This window comes from Hemibagrus wyckioides, linkage group LG09 (assembly GCF_019097595.1).
Source record: "Hemibagrus wyckioides isolate EC202008001 linkage group LG09, SWU_Hwy_1.0, whole genome shotgun sequence".
NCBI classification, from domain to species: Eukaryota; Metazoa; Chordata; class Actinopteri; order Siluriformes; family Bagridae; genus Hemibagrus; species Hemibagrus wyckioides.
In genome coordinates this window covers 14740657-14762858 of record NC_080718.1, presented here as the reverse complement: position 1 = coordinate 14762858, position 22202 = coordinate 14740657, and the positions used below count along the sequence as shown (strand labels likewise).

At 42.2% G+C, this 22202-nt stretch overlaps 1 protein-coding gene across 1 annotated transcript in view; it reads right to left on the bottom strand.

Moving 5' to 3' along the window:
* The window catches only part of jmjd1ca (jumonji domain containing 1Ca), a 71485-nt gene continuing 49283 nt past the window's right edge, over window positions 1-22202 (bottom strand). The window contains exons 4-27 of the mRNA XM_058399245.1: window positions 20350-20455; window positions 18856-18980; window positions 18593-18730; window positions 18445-18486; window positions 18098-18224; window positions 16217-17883; window positions 15917-16071; window positions 13239-15745; window positions 12490-12691; window positions 9521-9750; window positions 9190-9342; window positions 9018-9107; window positions 8753-8877; window positions 8496-8592; window positions 7674-7837; window positions 7295-7585; window positions 6570-6738; window positions 6240-6330; window positions 5753-5883; window positions 5523-5645; window positions 4903-5042; window positions 4504-4707; window positions 2969-3100; window positions 1-2548 (exon numbers count right to left, since the gene is read on the bottom strand). Of these exons, the coding sequence (XP_058255228.1) occupies window positions 2447-2548; window positions 2969-3100; window positions 4504-4707; window positions 4903-5042; window positions 5523-5645; window positions 5753-5883; window positions 6240-6330; window positions 6570-6738; window positions 7295-7585; window positions 7674-7837; window positions 8496-8592; window positions 8753-8877; window positions 9018-9107; window positions 9190-9342; window positions 9521-9750; window positions 12490-12691; window positions 13239-15745; window positions 15917-16071; window positions 16217-17883; window positions 18098-18224; window positions 18445-18486; window positions 18593-18730; window positions 18856-18980; window positions 20350-20455 (7311 nt within the window). The 3' untranslated portion in view covers window positions 1-2446. The remainder of the gene's footprint in view (window positions 2549-2968; window positions 3101-4503; window positions 4708-4902; window positions 5043-5522; window positions 5646-5752; window positions 5884-6239; window positions 6331-6569; window positions 6739-7294; window positions 7586-7673; window positions 7838-8495; window positions 8593-8752; window positions 8878-9017; window positions 9108-9189; window positions 9343-9520; window positions 9751-12489; window positions 12692-13238; window positions 15746-15916; window positions 16072-16216; window positions 17884-18097; window positions 18225-18444; window positions 18487-18592; window positions 18731-18855; window positions 18981-20349; window positions 20456-22202) is intronic.

Below are 22202 nucleotides of genomic sequence, written 5' to 3'. Positions count from 1 at the left end.
ACTGAGCTACCTTTATTATTGATTTGTATCATACATACAGTATATATTGAGGACTAATTACATAGTATACGAAAAATAAAAACAACTTGGTAACATCAATCCAAATGATTCCAAATGAGAATGACCGAAATGAAAGTCATTATTTCCCCCAGTACCTTTGTTATTGTGCTTATTCAGATCTCCCGTACGGAGCCTCATTAAGGACAGAAAATGAACTGGGAGGACACTTGGTGGATTATAGATGGTGTAACACCAATTATGTAATGGAGCACTCCAAGCTATTTAGTGCTGTTGAGGAGCCATGACCATATAAAGCATTATTAATCATTATTTCATTCATACTCAATTAATCACTCAGTCAGTCGACAAACAAATGCATTTTCGCTCTTTTTAATACTCAGTGAGCACTAAGAAGCAGCATTCAAGTCACATACACATTCAATTTGAAGGTAATTGTAGGCTTGCACATCAGCTGGGTTTTGCCTGATCAGTGTTTAAAAAAAAAAAGAAAAGAAAAAAAAGTCGCTCCTGAATGCATGTATAATCTATTGCTCTCTGACTGAAATAATAAATAAGCTCTGGAGCTCCAGAGGCACACATATTCACCAACAATGTTTAATCAGAAGCCTGGAAAAGGGTGAAGACCTGGAAACGTCTAACACTCGCAAGATTGTTATCACAAAGTTAACACGTCTAAATGTCTTTAAGGAGTCCCTTAGCGCGGTCCACAGGCTCACAAACATCTCTGTAAAGACAGAAGATAGACGACCACAACACAGGCACTTTCAATCTCAGGAACATTGGGACTGGTGGAGGAAAACAAGCCTAAAGTTGGACATTTTGTCAATTTACCTGAGCATCCTGCTATGCTATACTGACCTGCTCAGGGTTTCTAGTCTTTCCTACAACTAACCTCCAGGAGGGTATTAAAGTAGCCGTGGCACAGTTACATAATGTTGTGAGTATTTGGAAACCTAGTCCTTGATATGAATACAATTCATCATGACAATACATTTTTCTACAAAATAAACTGTCATTAGTTTGAAGTTGACATTCACTATACGTTTACACAGGGTTTGAATTCAACCCAGTCAGAAAGAACGTATGAACAATGAGATCTATGTACTGTATTTAGAGTTAAGCACACAGAGTTAAATAAGGAAATTGATACCCAGATGTAACTACAGACTTCAGTGCTATTTATGGGTTAATAAGTGTGAATCCCCTGGCTTTGCTTCACAAAATCCGGGGGGTTTCCAGACCCCGCTGGTACTAAACACATACAGGGCCTTCAATAAATTAGCAGCACTTTAAATGGTGACCTGGTGAAAATGCATATTTACATTGAAAAAATAATGAAAACCTCATTGTCTTCATTCTGAAAATGTTAAGGTTTCAGTTCGCTGAAATTAAAATTCTGTCAAAAATAAATATTATTTGAAAATGTGTGCCGAGTTTGATGTGTACTGAGGTATTGTTTTACACACAAAATTGCCACAAAATACCTGTTCTTGATTGATTCCATTTTTAATGGAAAATGTAAAACATCTCTGTAGCTTCAATGTACATACAGTAGCAAACAACACATACAGCAAATAAAGCACACCATGTTATAGAAAAATCATAATTAATATATTATATATATATATATATATATATATATGTATATTCTGCTATTTACATATCATATCTCAGCTGAAAATTTCACAAGAACCTTTTTTTTTTTTTTAAACAAACACATCATATACTGTAAATTCCTTTATATTCTCCTTCTGCACAGTGAATACCAGCCAAACTGTTAATAATTTAATATCACCTTTAAACAAACAATAAAAGCTTGGCGTTGGCAGACGTGTAAAGGAATGCTGCTATGGTTGTGTTAGCCTAGCTGCTCTCCCCTCCCGCTGGTCGGAACCTCAGCAGACAGTGTAGCTAACAGTTAGCAGCACGATAACTACTGATTAAGGATATGCCTCAGAGCATCATTCTTCTGAAGAAAAATGCCTTTGTGGTTGTTCTTTTGCATGGGTTATCCACAGCCTACAGCATGTGAGAGCTTGAAAGTGCTGTGCTTAGCAGTTCACCTCTCTTCCTTCTCAGCAACTTTGCAGCTGCCTGCTCAGGAGAGAGAGATAGAGAGAGAGAGATACACTTCCTCTATTCCACTGTTCAGACATGCCTCAGCCTCTCACCTCACTTCCTGGCCAAGCAGGAAGATACCGGGGTGGGGCTGAGCTCTGGAGAAGATATCAACAATAATCAAACAGAATATGGTGACATCATGAAGGAAGTGATGGGTTCTTGCATGGAAGCAAAATAGTGTTTATGGTCGTTGGGGTGAAATGTGCGACTCCAGAATTGGTTCTCAGAGCAGTGTTTTGCTCCTGAAGGAACTGGAGAATTGTCTGCACCTGGGACCATGCTCACAGAGTGAGCACGGATGCCGTCAGCATTCTTCCTCCTTCACCTCTTCTGTGCTCTGCTCTTTCAAGTACCGGCTCAGAGCAGCCACGGCGTCCTTCACCGAGTGGTAAAAGATGTTCTTTACCTGAACAAGCAAGATGAACGCAAAGGTGACTACTTATTGCAGAATACATGATGGTGCTGATGATTTTTCCCTGCTCGTGACAGTACAAACTGTCCTCCTTAAGAAAGAGTCGGGGGTTTTTAACTTTTCTTCTCAGCATTAGTTTTCTTCTACAGGAAAACTTAAGGAGAGTATACGAGGATATTATTACCTCGTATGTGCTGGCACATAAATACACACAGACACCTGTATGAAAGTTTGAACCGTTCCTTCTGTAGGGATGATTATATCTTTATATCACGCAAGCAAATAAATGTTTTAACTTGCCCAAAACAGCGTCATACATTTTTCTTTGGATTTGCACATCATGTGAGTAACGAGTGGAGTGAGTGCCACAGGACGGACATGAATAAGAAAATGTAATTCAAAGTATGTTGTTACCTGTAACTTGTCCTCATAATTAACTTGGTCTTTGAGGGGACGGAGCTCCTGCGTCAGGTAATATGAGTTGTGGGCATGTTCAGGGGACACAAAGTCCACATTCACCTGAATGCAACTGTGCACATTCATCACCTGGACATGAAGAAAAAACACATTTAATTTGAGAATAAAAAAAAAAAGCACAACAATAATGAATACTTGTAATACTGTTAAAAGCACATTTTACTTTTCACTGATTTGCTAGAACCTTTTCAACAGGTGGTGCTGGAATGTTTTGCTGGAACTTTTCATATAATCTTAAAAAATCTGGATATGCTCCATCCTAAAAGAGTGCTCCTGAATGGCTCCTTTGTTTTTTTTTCCCTCTTGTTTAGCATTGTACATTTACAAAACACACCAAACCAGCAGCAGAAATGAAAGAAAAACAGACACTGTAATATGGAGGTGTGGCGTGGGAATGGGATTTTTAATCACACTCACACTTGCTTCCACAGTTAATTTTGCTTTCACAGTTAATGTGCTGTTGATTTTAAATGTTTTTTCTATTTCCCAAAACAAATACAAATTAGTTATTTAAACCACAGCACCTCTGACCAAAATAAAGCAGTTACAGAAGATAAATGAATGAATGCATGTACTAAACCTGCTGTGCAGCATTGGCGAGCACTATGTCAGGTTTAATATGGGCCTATGTGAATCAGTATGTGCTGTGAGATTCATATCAGACTGCGTTCTCCCACACATAAGTAAAAACTGCTTGATCCCTCAATATTTTTGCTTTATCTTACAGCATCCTCTATTCTGGTATACACTGATCAGGCATAACATTATGAGCAGTGAGAGGTGAAGTGAAGAACACTGATTATCTCCTCATCATGGCACCTGTTAGTGGGTGGGATATATTAGGCAGCAGGTGAACATTTTGTCCTCAAAGTTGATGTGTTAGAAGCAGGAAAAATGGACAAGAGTAAGGATTTGAGCGAGTTTGACAAGGGCCAAATTGTGATGGCTAGATGACTGGACCAGAGCATCTCCAAAACTGCTGCTCTTGTGGGGTGTTCCCGGTCTGCAGTGGTCAGTATCTATCAAAAATTGTCCAAGGAAGGAACAGTGATGAACTGGTGACAGGGTCATGGGTGGCCAAGGCTCATTGATGCACGTGAGGAGCGAAGGCTGGTCCGTGTGATCCGATCCAACAGATGAGCTACTGTTGCTCAAATTGCTGAAGAAGTTAATGCTGGTTCTGATAGAAAGGTGTCAGAATACACAGTGCATGACAGGTCAGGGCTGTTTTGGCAGCAAAAGACAATGTTTGGGACCAAAACAATGTTAGGCAGGTGGTCATAATGTTATGCCTGATCAGCGTATATGTGTTTTTGGCAGTGGTACAGTGCATCAGATCCACACACAAGAAATTCAGACATGTTACTAGTATCATACATAAGGGATTGAGAGATCCATAACACAGTCTTTCCACTGTAATCTGACCTTGGTCTTTAATAAAGCATGAGATATTGTGACAGAGAGTGTGTGACCTGGTGCAGGGCTCCGGCAGGAATAATCACAGTGTCTCCGTAGAACTGCAGCAGTGTGCGACTCTCCACACCGTGTTCCTCCAGCAGTCTCTGCCGCAGCTTCGGGCTTAGATACCAGCATCCCTCACGCAGAGGGTCTGCCTCACTCTCCCATTCAGCCTCAGAGTCAGCCTCAGCATCTGCCTCAGCACGCTCTATTGCTACCTACACACATATACAAACAAACAAACATTTAGGGATTAAGGATTACCCTAATGGATATTGACTACATGCCCACTTTATTGCACATACACATTAGCTTCAAATCAGTAGCAGTAAACATTATCATGTCCAAATGGTAGTTGTATGTTTGACCTTAGGGGATAAAACACTTTGCTGCTTTAATAAACAGAACCATACCGTTTGAAGGAATTCTTGGATTTTATGGAGATCTTTACTCAGGTAGATGTGCCACAGTGCACCTGGAGTTTCACTGGGATCTCTTAGCCTCTGCTTTGCACTCTCATCCAGATCCTCTCTCTCTAAGAGCTTCAAAACCCCTGAAAGACATAATCATGAGTGTTACCACAGAGATACGTACTATGGGTCAAGAAATCCCTTTAAAGTTTACAGAGTGGTGTTTTTTAGATGATGATGAAGAAGAAGAAGAATCCAGACTCAAATTATGCTATATACACAAACGATAATCATCGTTATCAAATGATGATGTATATAAGTCTATGCATTTATTTTCACTGACAAGCAACAGGGAAGACTTGTCAGAAGAAAAAAAACATAAATTACTGTGACACACCTGTCAGCCAATCAGAAACAAGTATTATGGCCTTGTTATAAATCAGAATACAGAATAACTGTCATGTAATGTAACATATTTGTTTGGGGTTTATTTACAATCAAAATGACAGTGATTTAACACTTTGGTCCGTTAAATATCTATTTTATTATGATCAATCCTCCATGTCAAATGAATTTGAGTGCCACACGATATCCTAAGCTTGCATTCAAAATTAAGGTCTAACCTGACTTGGAGAGAGCTCCATTGCCCTTGGCTACACCCACGTAGACCAGAATACTCATAGTGTCTGAGATCTCAACATGAAGATTGCTGGTTCCAAAGTCCTGCTCTGGGCATGCTGTCACACCTGCACACACACACACGTTTTATATACACTAAGCCGGATTACTAAAACGAGGACTTAGTATGACAGGCCTATTGGAACAGTAGGAGGTGAAGAACCGAGGGGAATACCATGTGCACAGCAGAGGCGAGGACCTAGGTCTGGCCGAATGAAGAATGGTGGAAGGCGGGAGGCCAGGTTGAGGGTGCCATCTGGTCCAGTGTATTCTGGAACTGGCAACACTCTCATAACATCTTCATACCTAGCAAGGGCATTACTGTTTTATTATCCAAGCCATGTACTATATGCTACTTCTGCATACCTGCAGTAATACTCTTAACATAAACTAGACAGGAAAATGTTATCATATTATCATAAATGACTCAGGCAAAAATGATTACATTATTACGATGTGAAAATCAGAACCCATAGCTATCCAATGATCACTTGAAATAGCACAAAAGGTTAGACTGTACAATAGCGAGCATCAACTTGAGCTTATATATAGAGGTGTATATTAAAATATGTTCAAGTTGTATTCAAATGAATGAAAGTTTAATCAAATCCTGTAGGCGGTCTGTGTATGCAGAGGAAAATGTACTAGTATGGAACACTAACCTGGATGGCATGAGTGCCAGAAACTCTTCCCCTGATGGCCAGTCCTTTAGTCTGTATACGGCAGGGTCACCTTTAGCAGATTTACTTCTCCCTGATTAAAAACACCGACATACAATATGATAACATTGCAACAGTAGTAATCACTATCCTACTTCATTGTGTTCCTTGCTGTAAAACATCTAGTCCAACTAACCAGCTATTTATCATCTTAGCACAACCTACACCACAACTGACCACATCTGGACTGCTGAAAAGCCTGAGGTATATAGGAAGAGGCCATTAGTCAAGCTAAAGTCAAGAAAATACTGAGCAAGATGTGAACACACTTACTTGAAACATCCTCAAATCCATCCCAGAATTCCTTGACACAGGTGTTAATGATGCTCCCATCACGGCAGTTGTAGAAATCACTGTGGAGAGCTGAGAATTCTCTGTTAAAGTTCTCTGGCTTCCACAAACTGACATTCAGACTCTTGTGCAGGCCAGAGACCAGCACCGGCTGCAGAGAAACATTATCAAAATCAGTCTATGAATCATACCAAATAGCAGCAAAGTTCTACAGATTATTAATGCATGGTGTTAAGAGGTCCTTACTCAGGGGATTGGATACGAGAGGTATTGCAATGCATCTACCTCGAAAAAATTAGATATACTTCCAATAGAACACTGAAATGCTTTTACAAAATCTAGAGCCCTATACTGAGTATTATTGAGAACTTAAGTGTAACATTTGTACCTTCTCATTAGAGTCATTAGATATTTTTATTTATTTATTTTAATTTTTTATTTTTTGTGGCCTCTCGGGAGGGTTTATTGTTTGTCCTTTTTTAGATACCCTGTTTCATTATGTAACTGAGGAAACATATTTTGTAGGTCTGCAGAAATTTAATAAAAAAGAAAAAAAAAAAAGAAGTCATTACTCCAATGAGTATTACATTTAGCCAAATGTCAGTTCAAAATAAGATATTTCCCTGACGTCCTCTGTCCTAAAAGCACCTGCTTTGTCTCTCTACCCATTAATAAATATTGTTTAAACAGTGCTCAGTATCACAAACCTGCTCTTGTGTCCAGTTTTCTTTGAACAACCTTTGGTTCCCTTGGTGATGGTGATCTTTAAGCCAAAGCAACCGGTGTCTGCCTATCCAATCATGTGGAACACCGGTATGTGGGTCAGCCAGTGGGATTCGAATAGGCTTGACCTCCTCCAGCACCAGCTCTTCCTTCTGCTCTGTCAGCAAATCCTGATTCAACCCAAGTTTGGTCATCTTTGAGGCAGGAATTTTGTTCTCGACTACTGAGGCAATAATGTCATCCAGAAGGTTGGGCATGCGAGCTTTCTGAGCAGTCTAAAGCATAAAGTACAAACAAAGTAAACTAATGAATGACTTTAAAAGCTGACAAGAATAGCAGAGTAAGGCAGTATAAGGAAATGACCTGATCAATGCTGTTATAAACCGGTGCAAAGACTATTCCAGGCCCAGTGGACCCCAGCCGCAGTTTTCCAGCTGTGGATGTCAGGAGGTCACGCAAAGTGGAGCCCTGCTCTGGGCCGCTTGACTTCCTGCCCAAAGTCTCCATATCATCACACTCCAATTTTCCTGTGGTTCATGAAAAGGTAAACAGATAAAGAGACTCATCACATCTTTTGTTTTACTAAGCCTAGTTTAATAAGTGGGTGATAAAACACATGTGATAAACATACATACAATTGATAAAACATACATAAGGTGTGTTCCTGATGCTGGGAATGGCCTAGAAAATAACTTCTGAAATCCTGGAGTATAAATGGTGTTTCATGACACTAAAAGATTCAAGCTATTTACAGACTATTCGTCAAACATAAAAGGATATTAAACAAGAAGTAGTGATAGGTGGAAACAAAAAAAAAAATGCTTTGAATAAAATAAATATATATATAAAATATATATATGTATGTCCCCTTTTTTATGCCTATAATATATATATATGTTTGTGAACATCTGACCATATATATATATATATATATATATATATATATATATATATATATATATATATATATATATATGGTCAGATGTTCACAAACATTTGGCCATATAATGTGTGTGACTCTTGCTCAACTCCTGAAGAAGTGGCGAACCCATCTGGAAGTCTGATTTTGAACTGAGACCTGAACTAACTAATTCTCTCTCGCTCTCTCTCTTTTCTCTGAAGTAATTTTCCAGCCTTCTGTCGGGGTGCCTGTTGAGAAAGGAGAATAAACAAGTTTTTACTCACCTCTTCTCTCTGTGGAGATCTTGTGAGCAGTGTTTTGTGTGGTCTTCTGCTGATTTTGCTGCTGGCTTTTCAAGTCGCACTGTGTTCTCTCAGAAAGCTGACATCACAAAACAATCTTTTCACTTTTCCAGCATAAAGCATACACTGTGCTGAACATGGAGCCAAGATTAAATCTTCAAGGTGTTGTAAAGTAAAAAAAAAATAGGGCCATACAAGGCATGATTTAAAAATACTAGTGGTCAATGTACTTTTTTCACCTGTAAGAGGCCGTTGGTGATGGTGGATCTGGAGAGGAAGGCGCTGCTGCCAAAGCAAGAGCACTGAGAGGGAATGCCGTATTCTCTCCTTATAGAGTGCATTGTGCTCTGCAGATCTGCTAACACTGTAGGTCATACAGAACAATTTTAATAGCAGCCTGACATCTAATCAATATGACTGACAAGAATCTTACTGTAGGTCAAACTATGTACAAAGACGCACACATACACACACATGGATGCACTAAATACACACATCACTCACCCCTCTCTGGGACTATCTGAGTAGGCATAAGGTTCTTCAGGTCATGGGGCTGGTTTTTCACACATCTGACCCAGGCATACAGCTCTTTATCTGAGAAAATGTGAATATATAAGATAAATGAGCGATCAAATGGGAAATGTGTAATTAAGTGTTACATAAGTGTATTTCTCACCTTTGGCACTCTTCCTCTCACGGGCTTTGTAGCAGTCCATGCACACCACAAAGCCACATTTGTGACAGGCCCAATGTATATTAAACAGAGTGGCCTCACATGCATCACACATCTCTCTCACACCTCTCACCGCTCGCTTCCACATCACCTGGGCTACACACACAAACACACACACACAAGAAGAGAAAGAGGGAGGATTGAAAATCTCTTCATTACAATGCTGAGCTATTATTTGTTCATGTAATTTGATAATAAAATAGATTTGTTGCACTGTATGTTTATTGTATAATACTAGATACATATGTTCATACACACACACAGACACACTCACTTTCTTTCTTGACCCATGTGACAGCAGTGTTTTCTGTCTTAACAAGTTGGCAAAACTTGTCTCCTATGAGTGTGAGAATGTATTTAGCTGTGTCCAGCTCCATCTCCTTTTGCTTGTGGTCCTGTTCAGCCTCAAAACCCGCCACCCACACCCGTACTGCCTCTTCATCAGTGTCCTCTACAACAGAGAAGCCGTCCACACGCACTACTCCGTTCTTGCTGAATGACAGCCTGTGGCAGGAGAGAAAGGGCAGGGGTAGCAGATACCATGACCAGAGAGTGATATAATTTGGTGGTAATACACGTTTATTTCTTTATACCTTGACACACAACTAAATAAAACCCAGCTTGAGAATGCTGATACTGTTTAATCTTACACTTTGTGGTGAAGTGATACTGAAAAGATAGAGGCTGCCAGTATGTATTCCTGGACAAAGCAATTTTCAAAAGGCTCTCAGGAGCTGTTTTACTGGGAATGATTAAGCTTAGTTGTTCATTTAAAGGCACTCTGAACTGGATTTATAAACCTGCTAAGTTTCCATTAAAATCAGCTACAATCCTAATTGAACAATAATAATAAAAATGCAGTTGGGGATAGAAAATAAATTAGAGTAATTTAGAGTGAGGTTTACCCAAATTTAGACCAAGATCATCCTCAGATTGAACCCTGCATACAAAAGAGTGTGCACAAAAAACTGACTGCTATATTTCCAGTCTAAACAAGAAAATCTACAAAATATTTACTCTCATTAAAATGATATATGAATAAAGGAAAATAGGATATATTAATATTAATATAAATATATTAATTTACATGTAATCACGATCCAATTTATTAGGAACACCTGTACACCTGCATGGTCATGCTGCTATCTAATCAGTCAATCATGTGGCAGCATTGCAATGCATAAAATCATGCAAATACGGGTCAAGAGCTTCAGAAGGGAGAAAAAAATCTGATCTCTGAGCCTTTGATTGTGGCATGGGTTTTGATACTGAAAGGGCTGGCTTAAGGATTTCAGAAACTGTTGATCTCCTGGGATTTTCACACACAACAGTCTCTAGAATTTACTCAGAAGTCAGAGAGGTCAGAGAGACTCAACAAAAAGAAAAATCAACTGTTTTTTTATGCCCATGAGAGCCTCAGATTTCTGTCTTGGCTGGCAGGAGTGAAACCTGTTGTGATCTTCTGTTGTAGCCCATCCACCTCAAGGTTCAATATTTTATGCATGCTGAGATGCTTTTCTGCTCATCATGGATGTAAAAAGTTATTATTGGAGTTCCTATATCCTTCCTGGCAGCTCAAAATAATCTGGCCATTTTCCTCTGATCCTCTCTTATCAACAAGCCCTTTTCACCCACAGGACTGTCACTCACTCAATTTTTTTTTGCACCTTTCTGTGTAAACTCTAGAGACTGTTGTGTGTGAAAATCCTAGATCAGCAGTTTCTGAAATGCATCAAAAACCACTGCCACAGTTAACAGTCACAGAGATCACACTTCTGCATGATTAGGTAAAATAGATGGTCAGTGTACAGTGTCCTACTAGACTAAAATTATTAGCATTAGCTAGCCTACGTTGTCGGCTAGTTAAGTGCTAGTAAACAACTATGCATATGACTGTGGCTCTCTAAACACCTAATACCTCCAGGGGGTTTTATGAAAATCACCTAGCAAGTGTGTATACATAACAAGACTTTCCAATAAAGTCACAAAGTGTCATATTACACATGCTCTGCAGTGAATACCACTGTCACATAGCCACCCTTCACTGGATTCTTCTCCCCAGCTATTGCCTAGTCAGTGCTGACAAGGAACCTTGGCAGTTATCCAAGGTTCATAGAACCCCAGTTAAACACGTAGCTAGCGTTTTATTTCACTCCTTCTAACTGCTGCTGAAAATCACACGGATACTGTACAGTATGTCACAATGTCATGAGGAGAACTCCCTGGAGAGGAACAACTCCATAATAATGCCCCTGAGGAGGAGAGACTCCTTGCACACTTGCAGGTCAAGACAGAGGCTGGACTTCCAGCATGCTTAGAGACCAAGGTGATGATGGCCTTCCCCCTGAGGGCCTGCCTCTGATTAGATGAGAAAGCCCCTCTGTGACAAACAAACAGTTCATCTGGGGATCGGATGGCTGCCATTCAGTCTAAGTGATAACAGAGGACACACACTGGGCACAGCGGTGAACAATCTGCAGGTTTGCCTTCGTGGGAAGACTACTGATTGGCGCCTAAAGACTGGTGTATTTCCTCCAATTCTAGTAGCAGAATGGCTAACTTACTGCTATTGCATGGCATACATGACACATCATTATAAGCTCTCACTTTATTTTTTTATTTTTGTGCCTATATTCAGTGCCTGAGCAAGACATTTACCTAGTGAGACCACCAGCGATGCAATCTTACACCAGGGCTTGATTTATCACTCACTTAACTAAAATCACCAATGTGTTACGGTGGGGGAAAGGCACTCAAATATTCTACAAGTATGTAGCCACAAATCTGCTTATCAGCTAGACAGCAGGGACTGTGGAAAACTATTAGAGGGTAATTGACAGAGGAAGAACTGAGCACTGGGGAGAATAAGAATAAAACAGAGGGAAATGGACTCCCAGCCCAGTGTTGCTGTGTTAGCAATCTGGCTAACTTGGCAAGAAGAATAATTTACAGCATGCCGTAAACACAATGAGGGACTCAGCATGACCAGAGGAGTATATGAATGCTAGGAGGAGAGAGCGCAGTGCGACTGATTCAGGGCAGAACAATGAGAGGTGAGTGCTGTCAATGACCATCAGCAACAACAGCAGTAGCAAACTCACCCAACAGTACCATGTACTAGGCTAGCAATATGAACAGGTAAAACTCAGTGCTTGGATGTGCCAGCTCCTAGTGTTCTCCAGAAAGTGTCGGAATGTACGGGGATCCACGTATGCAGCCACCCCATTCCTAATGGAGGCTTACCTGCGGAAGTAGTAGAAGCGACAGAAGACAGGTGAAATGACCGGCTCCTGGGCCTTGCGTGATCGGTCCAATCGGCATTCCCGGCATTTCTGCACATTTGCTCCAATCTCTGCACATGAGTCATCCTGCAAGAAAGCCTCACCGCTCTGCTTCAGCTTCCTTACCTTCCTCCAGTCCTTTAGCACTGAACGAGGTATACCATCTGTAGAAAGAGAATCACCGGCAGCTTCTATCAGCTCACCCATGTTCATTCAAGCAGCCACAGAATACAAATACTGGAATTACAACTGTCATCAGTCTCTCTCACGATGGTGAAGGACTACCTATTTTCATCTTTCACAGGTTACACCACTGAACAGTGAGCAGCAGCTAAACATATTAAAACAAAGCTGCTGATGGCTGAGAAATGACAAGCACTTGAAAAAATTCCCACAGCTGTGATCTGTCTGCTCCTTTTATTGAATGTAGGTCTCTGCGTGAAAATATTCCTAAATGATATATCCCAAAACAGGCTGAAATTCTTCAAGAAATTGCTGAAATCAATTCGTGCATCAGTATACTAAATATCTGCAGTGTGGGCACAGCTAGTCGAATTTATGACAGCATTCAAATATTAATGACTGTCATTCAATTGAAACTGTAAAAAAAACCCTGTTGCATAAAGAAATGGTCTAACTAAAACATGCTAAAAACCAAACATGACAAACATGCTTAAAAAACCCCCACAAAAACAACAAAAAGAAACTTACTGCTAGGCAACCTGTGCTGCGATTTCTCTTTGGAAGTCTGGATTACGCCATTAAGTTTCCCCTCATCCTCTTCTCCCTCTTCCTCTTCATCCTCTCTCCTTCTCTGATCGTTCTGCTTCTTTTTGAATGCAGGTTTGGACCGATGTATGCTTGCCGGGTGAGATTTATGACATTCACTTTCACTGCCCGAGTCCCCTCCACTCTCACTTTCGAAGCTGGACTGAAAGATCCGTTTCTCTCCATGATTATCCTTCTCTACCTTTATGTCTGCTGGGTTTGGCTTCCTTATATTGATGCATAGTTTCTTATTCTGAATGTTAGGCTTCTTTCCCTGTAAGCCGCTATTTCTATCTATGGTGGGCTTCACATCTTCGAAAGTAATTTTATTATCCCCAGTGAGAGACATTTTTTTATCCTCTGTGTTAGACATAGCATTGCTTCCATTAGGCTTCCTGTCTTCAACTAGGCATTTCCTGTCTAGAGCTTTAGATTTTCTATTATCCAGAAAAAGTTCTTTGCCCTCATGTGTGGACCATTTATCCTCCAGTCCATTCAACTCCTGTTTGATTGGCAGACAGACGGTGGTTGTGGTGGTTAGTGTGGTACTGCCCCCTGCTGTCTCTGATGTGGCACTACCTCTGTCCTGCTCAGAGTGGCGGGTAAGCCAAGCTTTTTTCAGTTTGTGGTAATTATTCGACTGGGCAGGTTGGTTAGTAGGGGCTGAAGGTGACAGTGGCTGAACTTTTGCCACTGAGCCTAGTTTGTTAGCTACAACCCCAGTGACCTCAGGGGCTAACCTGGGATATTTGGGTGGGCTAGGATTGAATATTGACTCTTTATCTTGGTCCAGAGTGTGTGCAGTGCATTTGGTATGCGTACTGTGTGTAGTGCAACTGTGTCTATTCTTGGTAGCGTTCAAAGTCTCTGTAGTGTGCAGGGGCTGGACTGCATGCATATTTTGCCTAAGCTCTAAAGCAGCTAGTCCAGCTCTGCGTTTCTTTACATGGGGGATGTCTCTAGGGGGGTAACAGGAGAGATTCACCTTTGGCTGAACAACCCTACTAATTTCCTCCTTCTCCTTTTCACATTGCTCAGATACCAAGTCTATTCTTGAATGTGGTGACTGTATATTTACAGAATATTTTACCCCACGATTTGAAAAATGTGTACTCATATTCTTAGTCATGTTCAAAGGTGTGTTAATGTCCTGTTTCAAAGCGACCATGTTTACAGGGTGTACAGTGTCCACAGGGGTCCATAAGATGCCCCTCTTACACTGACCATTTCCATCCTTCGAGTGTGTGCTTGGCAAAGCCTCAAATGTTCGCACATGGTCACACTGAACTTGGGAATGCAATCTTTCAGTAATAGTGTGGTTCACAGGTGTGTGCATGTAGCCAGAAGAACGAACAATAACAGAAGCAGTGGCAGCCTGTGTATTCACCAGTCCTCCATTGGTTGTGTGACCTCCTACCACTCTTTCTCGGTTGTGCAAACCTCCACCCCTCTGCAAATCATAACCTTTGTTTGTGATGGAAATAGGCTCAGGAGCTGCCTTCTTTCCAGCGACTGCTCCATGCCTGAGCTCCGGCATCAGTGTGGGTGGCCTGTGTTGATTCTGACCCTTTCCGGATAAGCTCATTGGCTGGACGGGTGACAAGGTAGGTGGTGACAATCTACTTTGCCCTGCCTCTTTAGATGTTATGATGGGTAAAGCTGGGGGGTGGAAGATGGGGGCCCTGTGCAGTGAGGGTACAACACGAGAAGTAGAAGAGGAAGAAGAAGAGACAGAAATAAGAGAAGCAGAGGAGCATTTTCTCTCCATGCTACTGACATCCTGTGGGTCCAATGAGATAGATTTTGAGATCAACTGCTCTGTAATCTTGCCCAGGAGTCCTTCCTCTCTCTCAGTGCTCCGTTTGACAAGAGGTGGAGGTCTACACTTGACTGTGCTCTGTGTACTATTTGAAGAGAGGACAGAGGCAGCAGTATTGGGGGAACTCAGTCTCTCATACAGCTCTTTGCTGGAAGGAGCTCTACGGGCAGAAGCCTTGTTCTCCACGCTGCCAGCTGCTGGAGTGTAGTAGCTACTCTGAGTAAGTGTCGGTGAAGGCTGTGCTGATTGCAACCTGGGAGGCACGCTATGTCGGAACATGTGCATCTCTCTCTCACGCTGTCGCTCTTTCTCTCTCTCTTTGAAATGTAGTGAAGGAGTGGGGCATTTAGGATAGGGTTCTCTGTCTGAGCTAAGTTTGGCTGTGAATGGTGCCACTTCAATACTCTCCTGCAGTATGCGTCGACTCTCCTCCTGGTAGCAGCTGGTGCGGTCACCTGTGAGGTCATACACCAACTGAGGCTGTTTGGAGTGAGCAGAAGGTGACTCTGTGACTGTGGAGTGGGATATATGTCCATTCTTTCCCACTACTGCCCTCACACGCTCCTGTTCTACCTTCAGTGGCACATGGATGGAGCTTTGTGTCTCTGTGAATGCCTTCCTCTCTTGTTCCCTAGAAACAGGAAAAGTAGCCAGAAATGTGTGAGTACAGAAGCACTTAAATACTGTTGTGTTTTAGTTCAGTAATATTTCCTACTGAATTGAAAAGTCATACATCTTCCAGACCTGATTAGTAGCACTATTAGTATAATGTATGTAGTAGAATGTAGGAGTGTGCACTCACTCTGTGCTTTTAGTGGTAGGGGTGCTGGGCTGGGAGCTCCTGGATGGTCTCTGGGGTTCAGTGCTTGAGGGCCGAACAGGCAAAGGGGGTCGCAAACCCTGACTTTCTGCATTGGTTACAGAAGAGGTCTGAGGGACCCAAGGGCTTGGTGTGTTCTGTGAACACACACACAAACACAAATCATATAAATACATTTATATACCCCAGGGGCAGAGTCTAGCCTATTGCCTACTTTCACATTGGATATCATGCGCTTTTGACATACTCTTTAGCATAGTAGTAAATGGAATGAGCCCTTACCCTCCTCAGGCTAACCTCAGACATGCCTGCAGTCTCTGAGGGTGCCCACTTGGACCCTGGTATTCCCAGACCATAGCTATGCACTCCATTAGGAAAAGGGGGCCAGAGGACTGGGTACAGGCCCATTGGTGCCAGGGAAGCTGTTCCCGGGCCCTGACCTAGGAGAGATGGTGTTGCCTGCAGGGTCAATGGGTGTGGGGGGAGACCCAGAGGTCCCAGCCGAGCATGTCCAGCCAGCAGTGCTGAGGAAGGGGGCAAACCGGGCAGAAGAGATGGAAGCAGGTGTGGGTGGGGTATGGAGGGGTGAGCTGAGCACAAAGGAGACTGGGAAGGGAGGGGAAGAGGTGAGAGGTGTGCAGCGGGACTCATGATCTTGGTGTGGGAGGTGGTGGAGGTAAGGCTGGGGGAACTGGAGGAGGGAGATGAGCTCTTCAGATGGTGTTTTGAATGGAGGCTGGGTGGGGTGTGTGGGGGTTGGACATAGGTAGAGAGGCTCTCCAGTTCTCTCCTCACAAGTGCTGGGTCACGATAGACAGTGAAAGGCTCATTTCTGTCAACGATCAGTGGGCTTTTAGTTGGTTTGTTTGGGGTAGGCGTGTGATTAAGATTATGGGCAACATTTTGAGGAGGGGTTCTTGACTGAGCCTGTGTGTCTGTTGTGCTAGGAGAGGGGGCATTCTGCTGATGAAATGTTGGTGTAGGGGTCACTTTGGAATCATGTGTGCTTTTAAAGCCACTGAGAACTTTATCTGTATTGGCTTTTGAGGGCAAACTGCTCTCTTCAGTTTTGACAGCTTGAGGAGAGGAACTGCACTTCAGCCTGGCAACCTCTGTGACCTCTGGTGGCTTGGAAATCACTTCAAGAGAGGAACGAGGACTTACAGTTGTCTTGTGGGTAATTTCTGAGGCAAGAGCAGCATCATGTCTAGGACTAGTAGCTCCAGGAGACTGACTTGACTTTACTTCCGTTGCATCTGCTGAGTCACAACTGGGTGCAATGACCTCTGGACATGTCAAATCAGATGTTCTGACCGCTGGTTCACCTGGTGGAATCTCCTGTTCACCCTCAACCCCCTCGCATGCCGGTGATGACGTGTGTAATAACACACAAGCTGTCTCCAAGGAAACCAGCTGCTCATTCTCTTGGGATGCTAATAGTGCAGAAACAGCTTCACAGTCCTCTTGTGATGTACCTTCACTCTGGTCCTCCATCTCCATCACTCCAGCTCCCTGTTCCATCTCTGCTTTATTACAGCCCAGAACCATGGTGCAGTGTAGTGAATTGACTGTTTGGTACACTCCATTGCAGGGTGTGCTGGTGTGCAGAGGTATGACTTTCCCTACTTTCTGCCGTTCAATCTCTGCTAACTGGCAAGAAGAAAGTTCTATGCTTTTGGGAGATGAGTGTGCCTTCAGGTCATGTCCTGAATGTGCTGCAGGATTGTTGCCTGTCTTGCAGTCAGCTGGCTTTTTTGAACATTTTCTCTGTAGGCTTTTTGTATCCATGATGGTGCCCTCCGAATCACTGCCCTCTGAATGGTCAGATCCACTGTTACCCTTCGGCCTTTTTAACCCAGCACTTCTACTGTCCTTTTCATCCTGCTCCTCCTTGTCCCCTGCTTTCCTCCTCTTCCTCTCACTATGGTTGATCCTACTCTTTAAGAAATCTAGAAATATGTAAAAGTTAGAAAGTAATAAAAATAGAAATAATATGTGCAGAGAACTCTACAGGAAGGAGTCTATTTTGGGCACCAGACACTGATCGTTGAATGAGAATGCCCTCTCCCTCAAGAGCTAATGTAATAAATCTAAATGCAGCTAAATGGAATTCAAACAGTGAGGGAGCTGTTAATATCAGCTTAATGTATTGCTGCACCTCACCTGCTCTTGCTTCATCAGCTCCGTTCTCCTCCCTCATCCTGTCTGTGTCGTCCTCTGTCAGGCTGCAGTTGGAGTTCTCTCTGCACAGCTCTGGCTGTTTCCTCTGCACTGGCCCCGAGCTACACACCTGCAGGAGAGAGGAGAAGGGAGGAGGAGAGATAAGTGTGTGCATCAGTGTGGGTGTGTGTTTATAGTACAGTCAATAAATCATAAGCTCTGGGTTAGGGTGTGTGTGTGTGTGTGTGTCTGCATGAGTGAGTTATAAAGTATCAAATTACTTTATTGTATTTGTGTATGTATGTGTGAAGTGTGTATGTATGTCTGGGTGTGTGTAGGTGATATAATACCTGCTCTGGTTCTGTAGTGTTTTTTGACCTGTTTCCTGCATTCTGGAGGAAGATTAAAAGCTAGTAAGAAAACACCAGTGAACACTACAAATACACACCCACTCAAACACAGACACTAAAAAAGAAATCAAAAGAGTATTTTAGTCACCATGGTGATCCTGCTGATCTTGTTAGTGTGAGGTTTACAATTTGTTGCGGCATTGTCTTTCACTAATAACAACTGGTTACTGTCATCCAGAACCAGCACATGCATGAGTGCTGGGTCCACACTTAGAGGCTCTGCTGCCTACAGGGACAGGATCAGATAGAAGCATGTGTATGATGTACATGTATATTGTAGCACACTTCGCTTCATCATACATCATCTGCAATTGGTTAGTCAAGCACAGGAAACAGTGTAAATGTTCTCACCTGGTCGCTTAGGACAGTCATGGTTCTGCTGTTGTGATCATGATGGCTGACGATACCATGGAGCCACTGAGGTTTGGAATTGGGTCTGAACACCTTCACCTTGAGGCCCTTCACACTGCTGTGTCCTGTATAATTTATATAACAACCGTCAACTCTCAAAAAAACCCTCAAACCAAAAAAAAGCTTAAAACTCAAAAGATGTCATTCTACAAGGTCCAGCACTGATCACTTTTCCACCACATTGTAGCAAGATTGCTCAAAGTTGATGTGTTAGAAGCAGGAAAAATGGGCAAGCGTAAGGATTTGAGCGAGTTTGACAAGGGCCAAATTGTGATCTCTAGACGACTGGATCAGAGCATCTCCAAAACTGCTGCTCTTGTGGGGTGTTCCCGGTCTGCAGTGGTCAGTATCTATCAAAAGTGGTCCAAGGAAGGAACAGTGGTGAACCGGTGACAGGGTCGTTGGTGGCCAAGGCTCATTGATGCACGTGGGGAGCAAAGGCTGGCCCGTGTGATCCGATCCAACAAACGAGCTACTGTTGCTCAAACTGCTGAGGAAGTTAATGCTGGGTCTGATAGAAAGGTGTCAGAATACACAGTGCATGACGGGTCAGGGCTGTTTTGGCAGCAAAAGGGGGACCAACACAATATTAGTCAGGTGGTCATAATGTTATGCCTGATTGGTGTATTTGATCTGTTATTTGTAGATCTGTTAATGGCCCACGATCATCATCACATAACCATCATGAGTATATAAATTAGTAAATTATTTATTAAATTATGAATTAGCATGCTATCTTATATCCACCTAATGAAACTTATTCCCAGTGATCTTTAACAGCAGTGTCTCACAACTTCCCCACTGAGTAGAAGAGAAAACCCAGAGAAGTTTTGTTTGGTTGTCTGTATCAGTATTAAACCAAAGGCTGAGTAAAAGGCAAATCAAGGCAAATCAAGGCAAATGAACACAAACAAGCTTCTCCATTGTTGCTACTGTGGTTATTTCTGGCACTGTTTAGCAAATGATTTGATCACCCTACAACCTCCAGGAAACGGCCCCTATTTTCACAGCTACCATTATGTGATGGGTTATTAACACACCCAGGAACCAGACTAGTAACCATAATGCATCATATTGGACAGTACTGTTTAAAAGTGGCATTTTACAAAATAATATCCCAGCTAACTATATGCCAACTACACAACTCAGATTGTAGTCCTAGTGCTATAAGAAATCCAATAAAAAATGATTGATTTTAGGATGAATTTCAGTTCAAGCATGTCAAATCCCCATATCAATGCACACAAATAAGAAAAATAAAACAAACTCTTGATAGAAGGTGCCTGTGGCTAGTTGTGTAAAGTACTAATACTACGACTAAACATTAACTCAACAGCAAGCCTGACACATTCCCAGTGCTTTCACGGCTGAAGGATTTAAAAAGATGCCTTACTTCCTCGTTTTCCTGCAATAGAAGAAAGTGGAATACGTTACCTAGCTGAAGAATGTGCTGGAGTCGACGATGTCTGAGCCAAGCCTGGATATGTTCATGGCTTGAAAGATCTTCTTTGAGCAGTGAGCTGCTGCCATCCACTTCCCCCTGAACACACACACAAACACACACACACACACACACACACACACACACACACAGCAGTAAGCATGAGTGGGATTCTTATAAGCCAGTAACTAATTAGGAGTGATGGACACACACACACACACAAAAGACTATGAATAGCTGCAGAGTGGAAGGGAAAGTGAAACAGAGAAGGTGGTGGAGGGAAAAGAAGTGAGATATACTGTACATATCTACACATTCATATGGAAACACACACACCACACACACAAAGAACAAAGAGACATAGATTCATTAGAGAAGGGTGTTAAACAGACAAAAAAATGCAGACACACATGGTATTACTCATCCAGACAGAGACACACCCCCTCTCTGTGTACACACACACACACAGATCGAGTGCAGAGAGCTACAAGTTATGTAACAGAAGCTGCAGTACAGATAGATTTAGTGAACCCTTGCTGAACTACTGCACCCTGGGTTTTTTTTGATACAGAATCACACACAAACACAGTATACAGAAATGACTAATATCCAGATAATCACACACAGACTTCTTTACACTACATTATGAGACTAACACATCACCCTGAGCAACTCAAATGACTTCCCCTTACAGTATATCTGTAACCCCCCCCCCCCACACACACACAAACGACTGTTTCTCCCCCTCTTGATCATAAAGCACACACACGCACACACACACACTCTCACTCTCACTCTCTCTCTCTCTCTCTCTCTCTCACACACACACACACAGGATTATGGTTGATCCCTCTCATTTGGAAAGGTCACGTCTAAGCTAGGTCTTAACACTATTAGCTGTGCAGTGGGTGTTAAAAGTGTGTGATGGCACAGAGATGCATGGCTGCCTTTGTTTGAGTAGTCAGATGCCTTCTCCCTTTCTCATTCTCTTCTCAGGAGCTTTTGCCTTCCCAGTTTTCATTCCTAAACTCTGAAACGTCAGGGTGATTTCACTGCTTACACGACTGACCTCGGCTTCAACCTGCAGACACATACACACACACACATACACACAAGTGCTCTCTCTCTCTCTCTCTCTCTGCATGTACATGTGTGTGTGCCAGTTGTATAAAGAAAGATTCCTTCCATTGCATATACATGACCAAACACATGAACTTTCAGGAATTAATGCACGTACTGCCTTTACACACACACACACACACACACACAATTCAACATATAATGGTTCAGTAGGTTTAACACATGATAATGGCTGCTTTCTCATCTGCCTTCAATAAAAAGCCAGCCCACAGTTTAGACCAGTAAAGACACTGTGGGTTTTAGCATTTATTTATTTATTTTTTATTAAGAATAATAATCATATTGAGAATCGTGTTATAAAAGCCGAAGCTGTACATGCTCTGCTATAAAAACGTACAGTCTGTGAGCCTGATGAAGAATGAAGTAAAATAAACAACATAATTCTCAGGGCATGCCATGCTGCTTGTTAGATAAACATGGTGTTTTATATAATCCTGATGGAGAATTCAGTGCATAGATCCAACTTCACAGTGGATTCCTTCCTAAAACAAAACACACACACACCCCCTCTGCACGACTACATGACCTCCACAAAACAGATAACAATTATGTGTTTGATTTGAATCATCCTAATGATCACTAGGAAACTGTTAATTAATCATTACTGCTGATTAGCGCACTTCTATTATGAGCTAATTATGTCGTTTTCAATGCCACAACAATATCAGAGCCCAGAGTACAGGCTGATATCCAGTACTGACGTCCC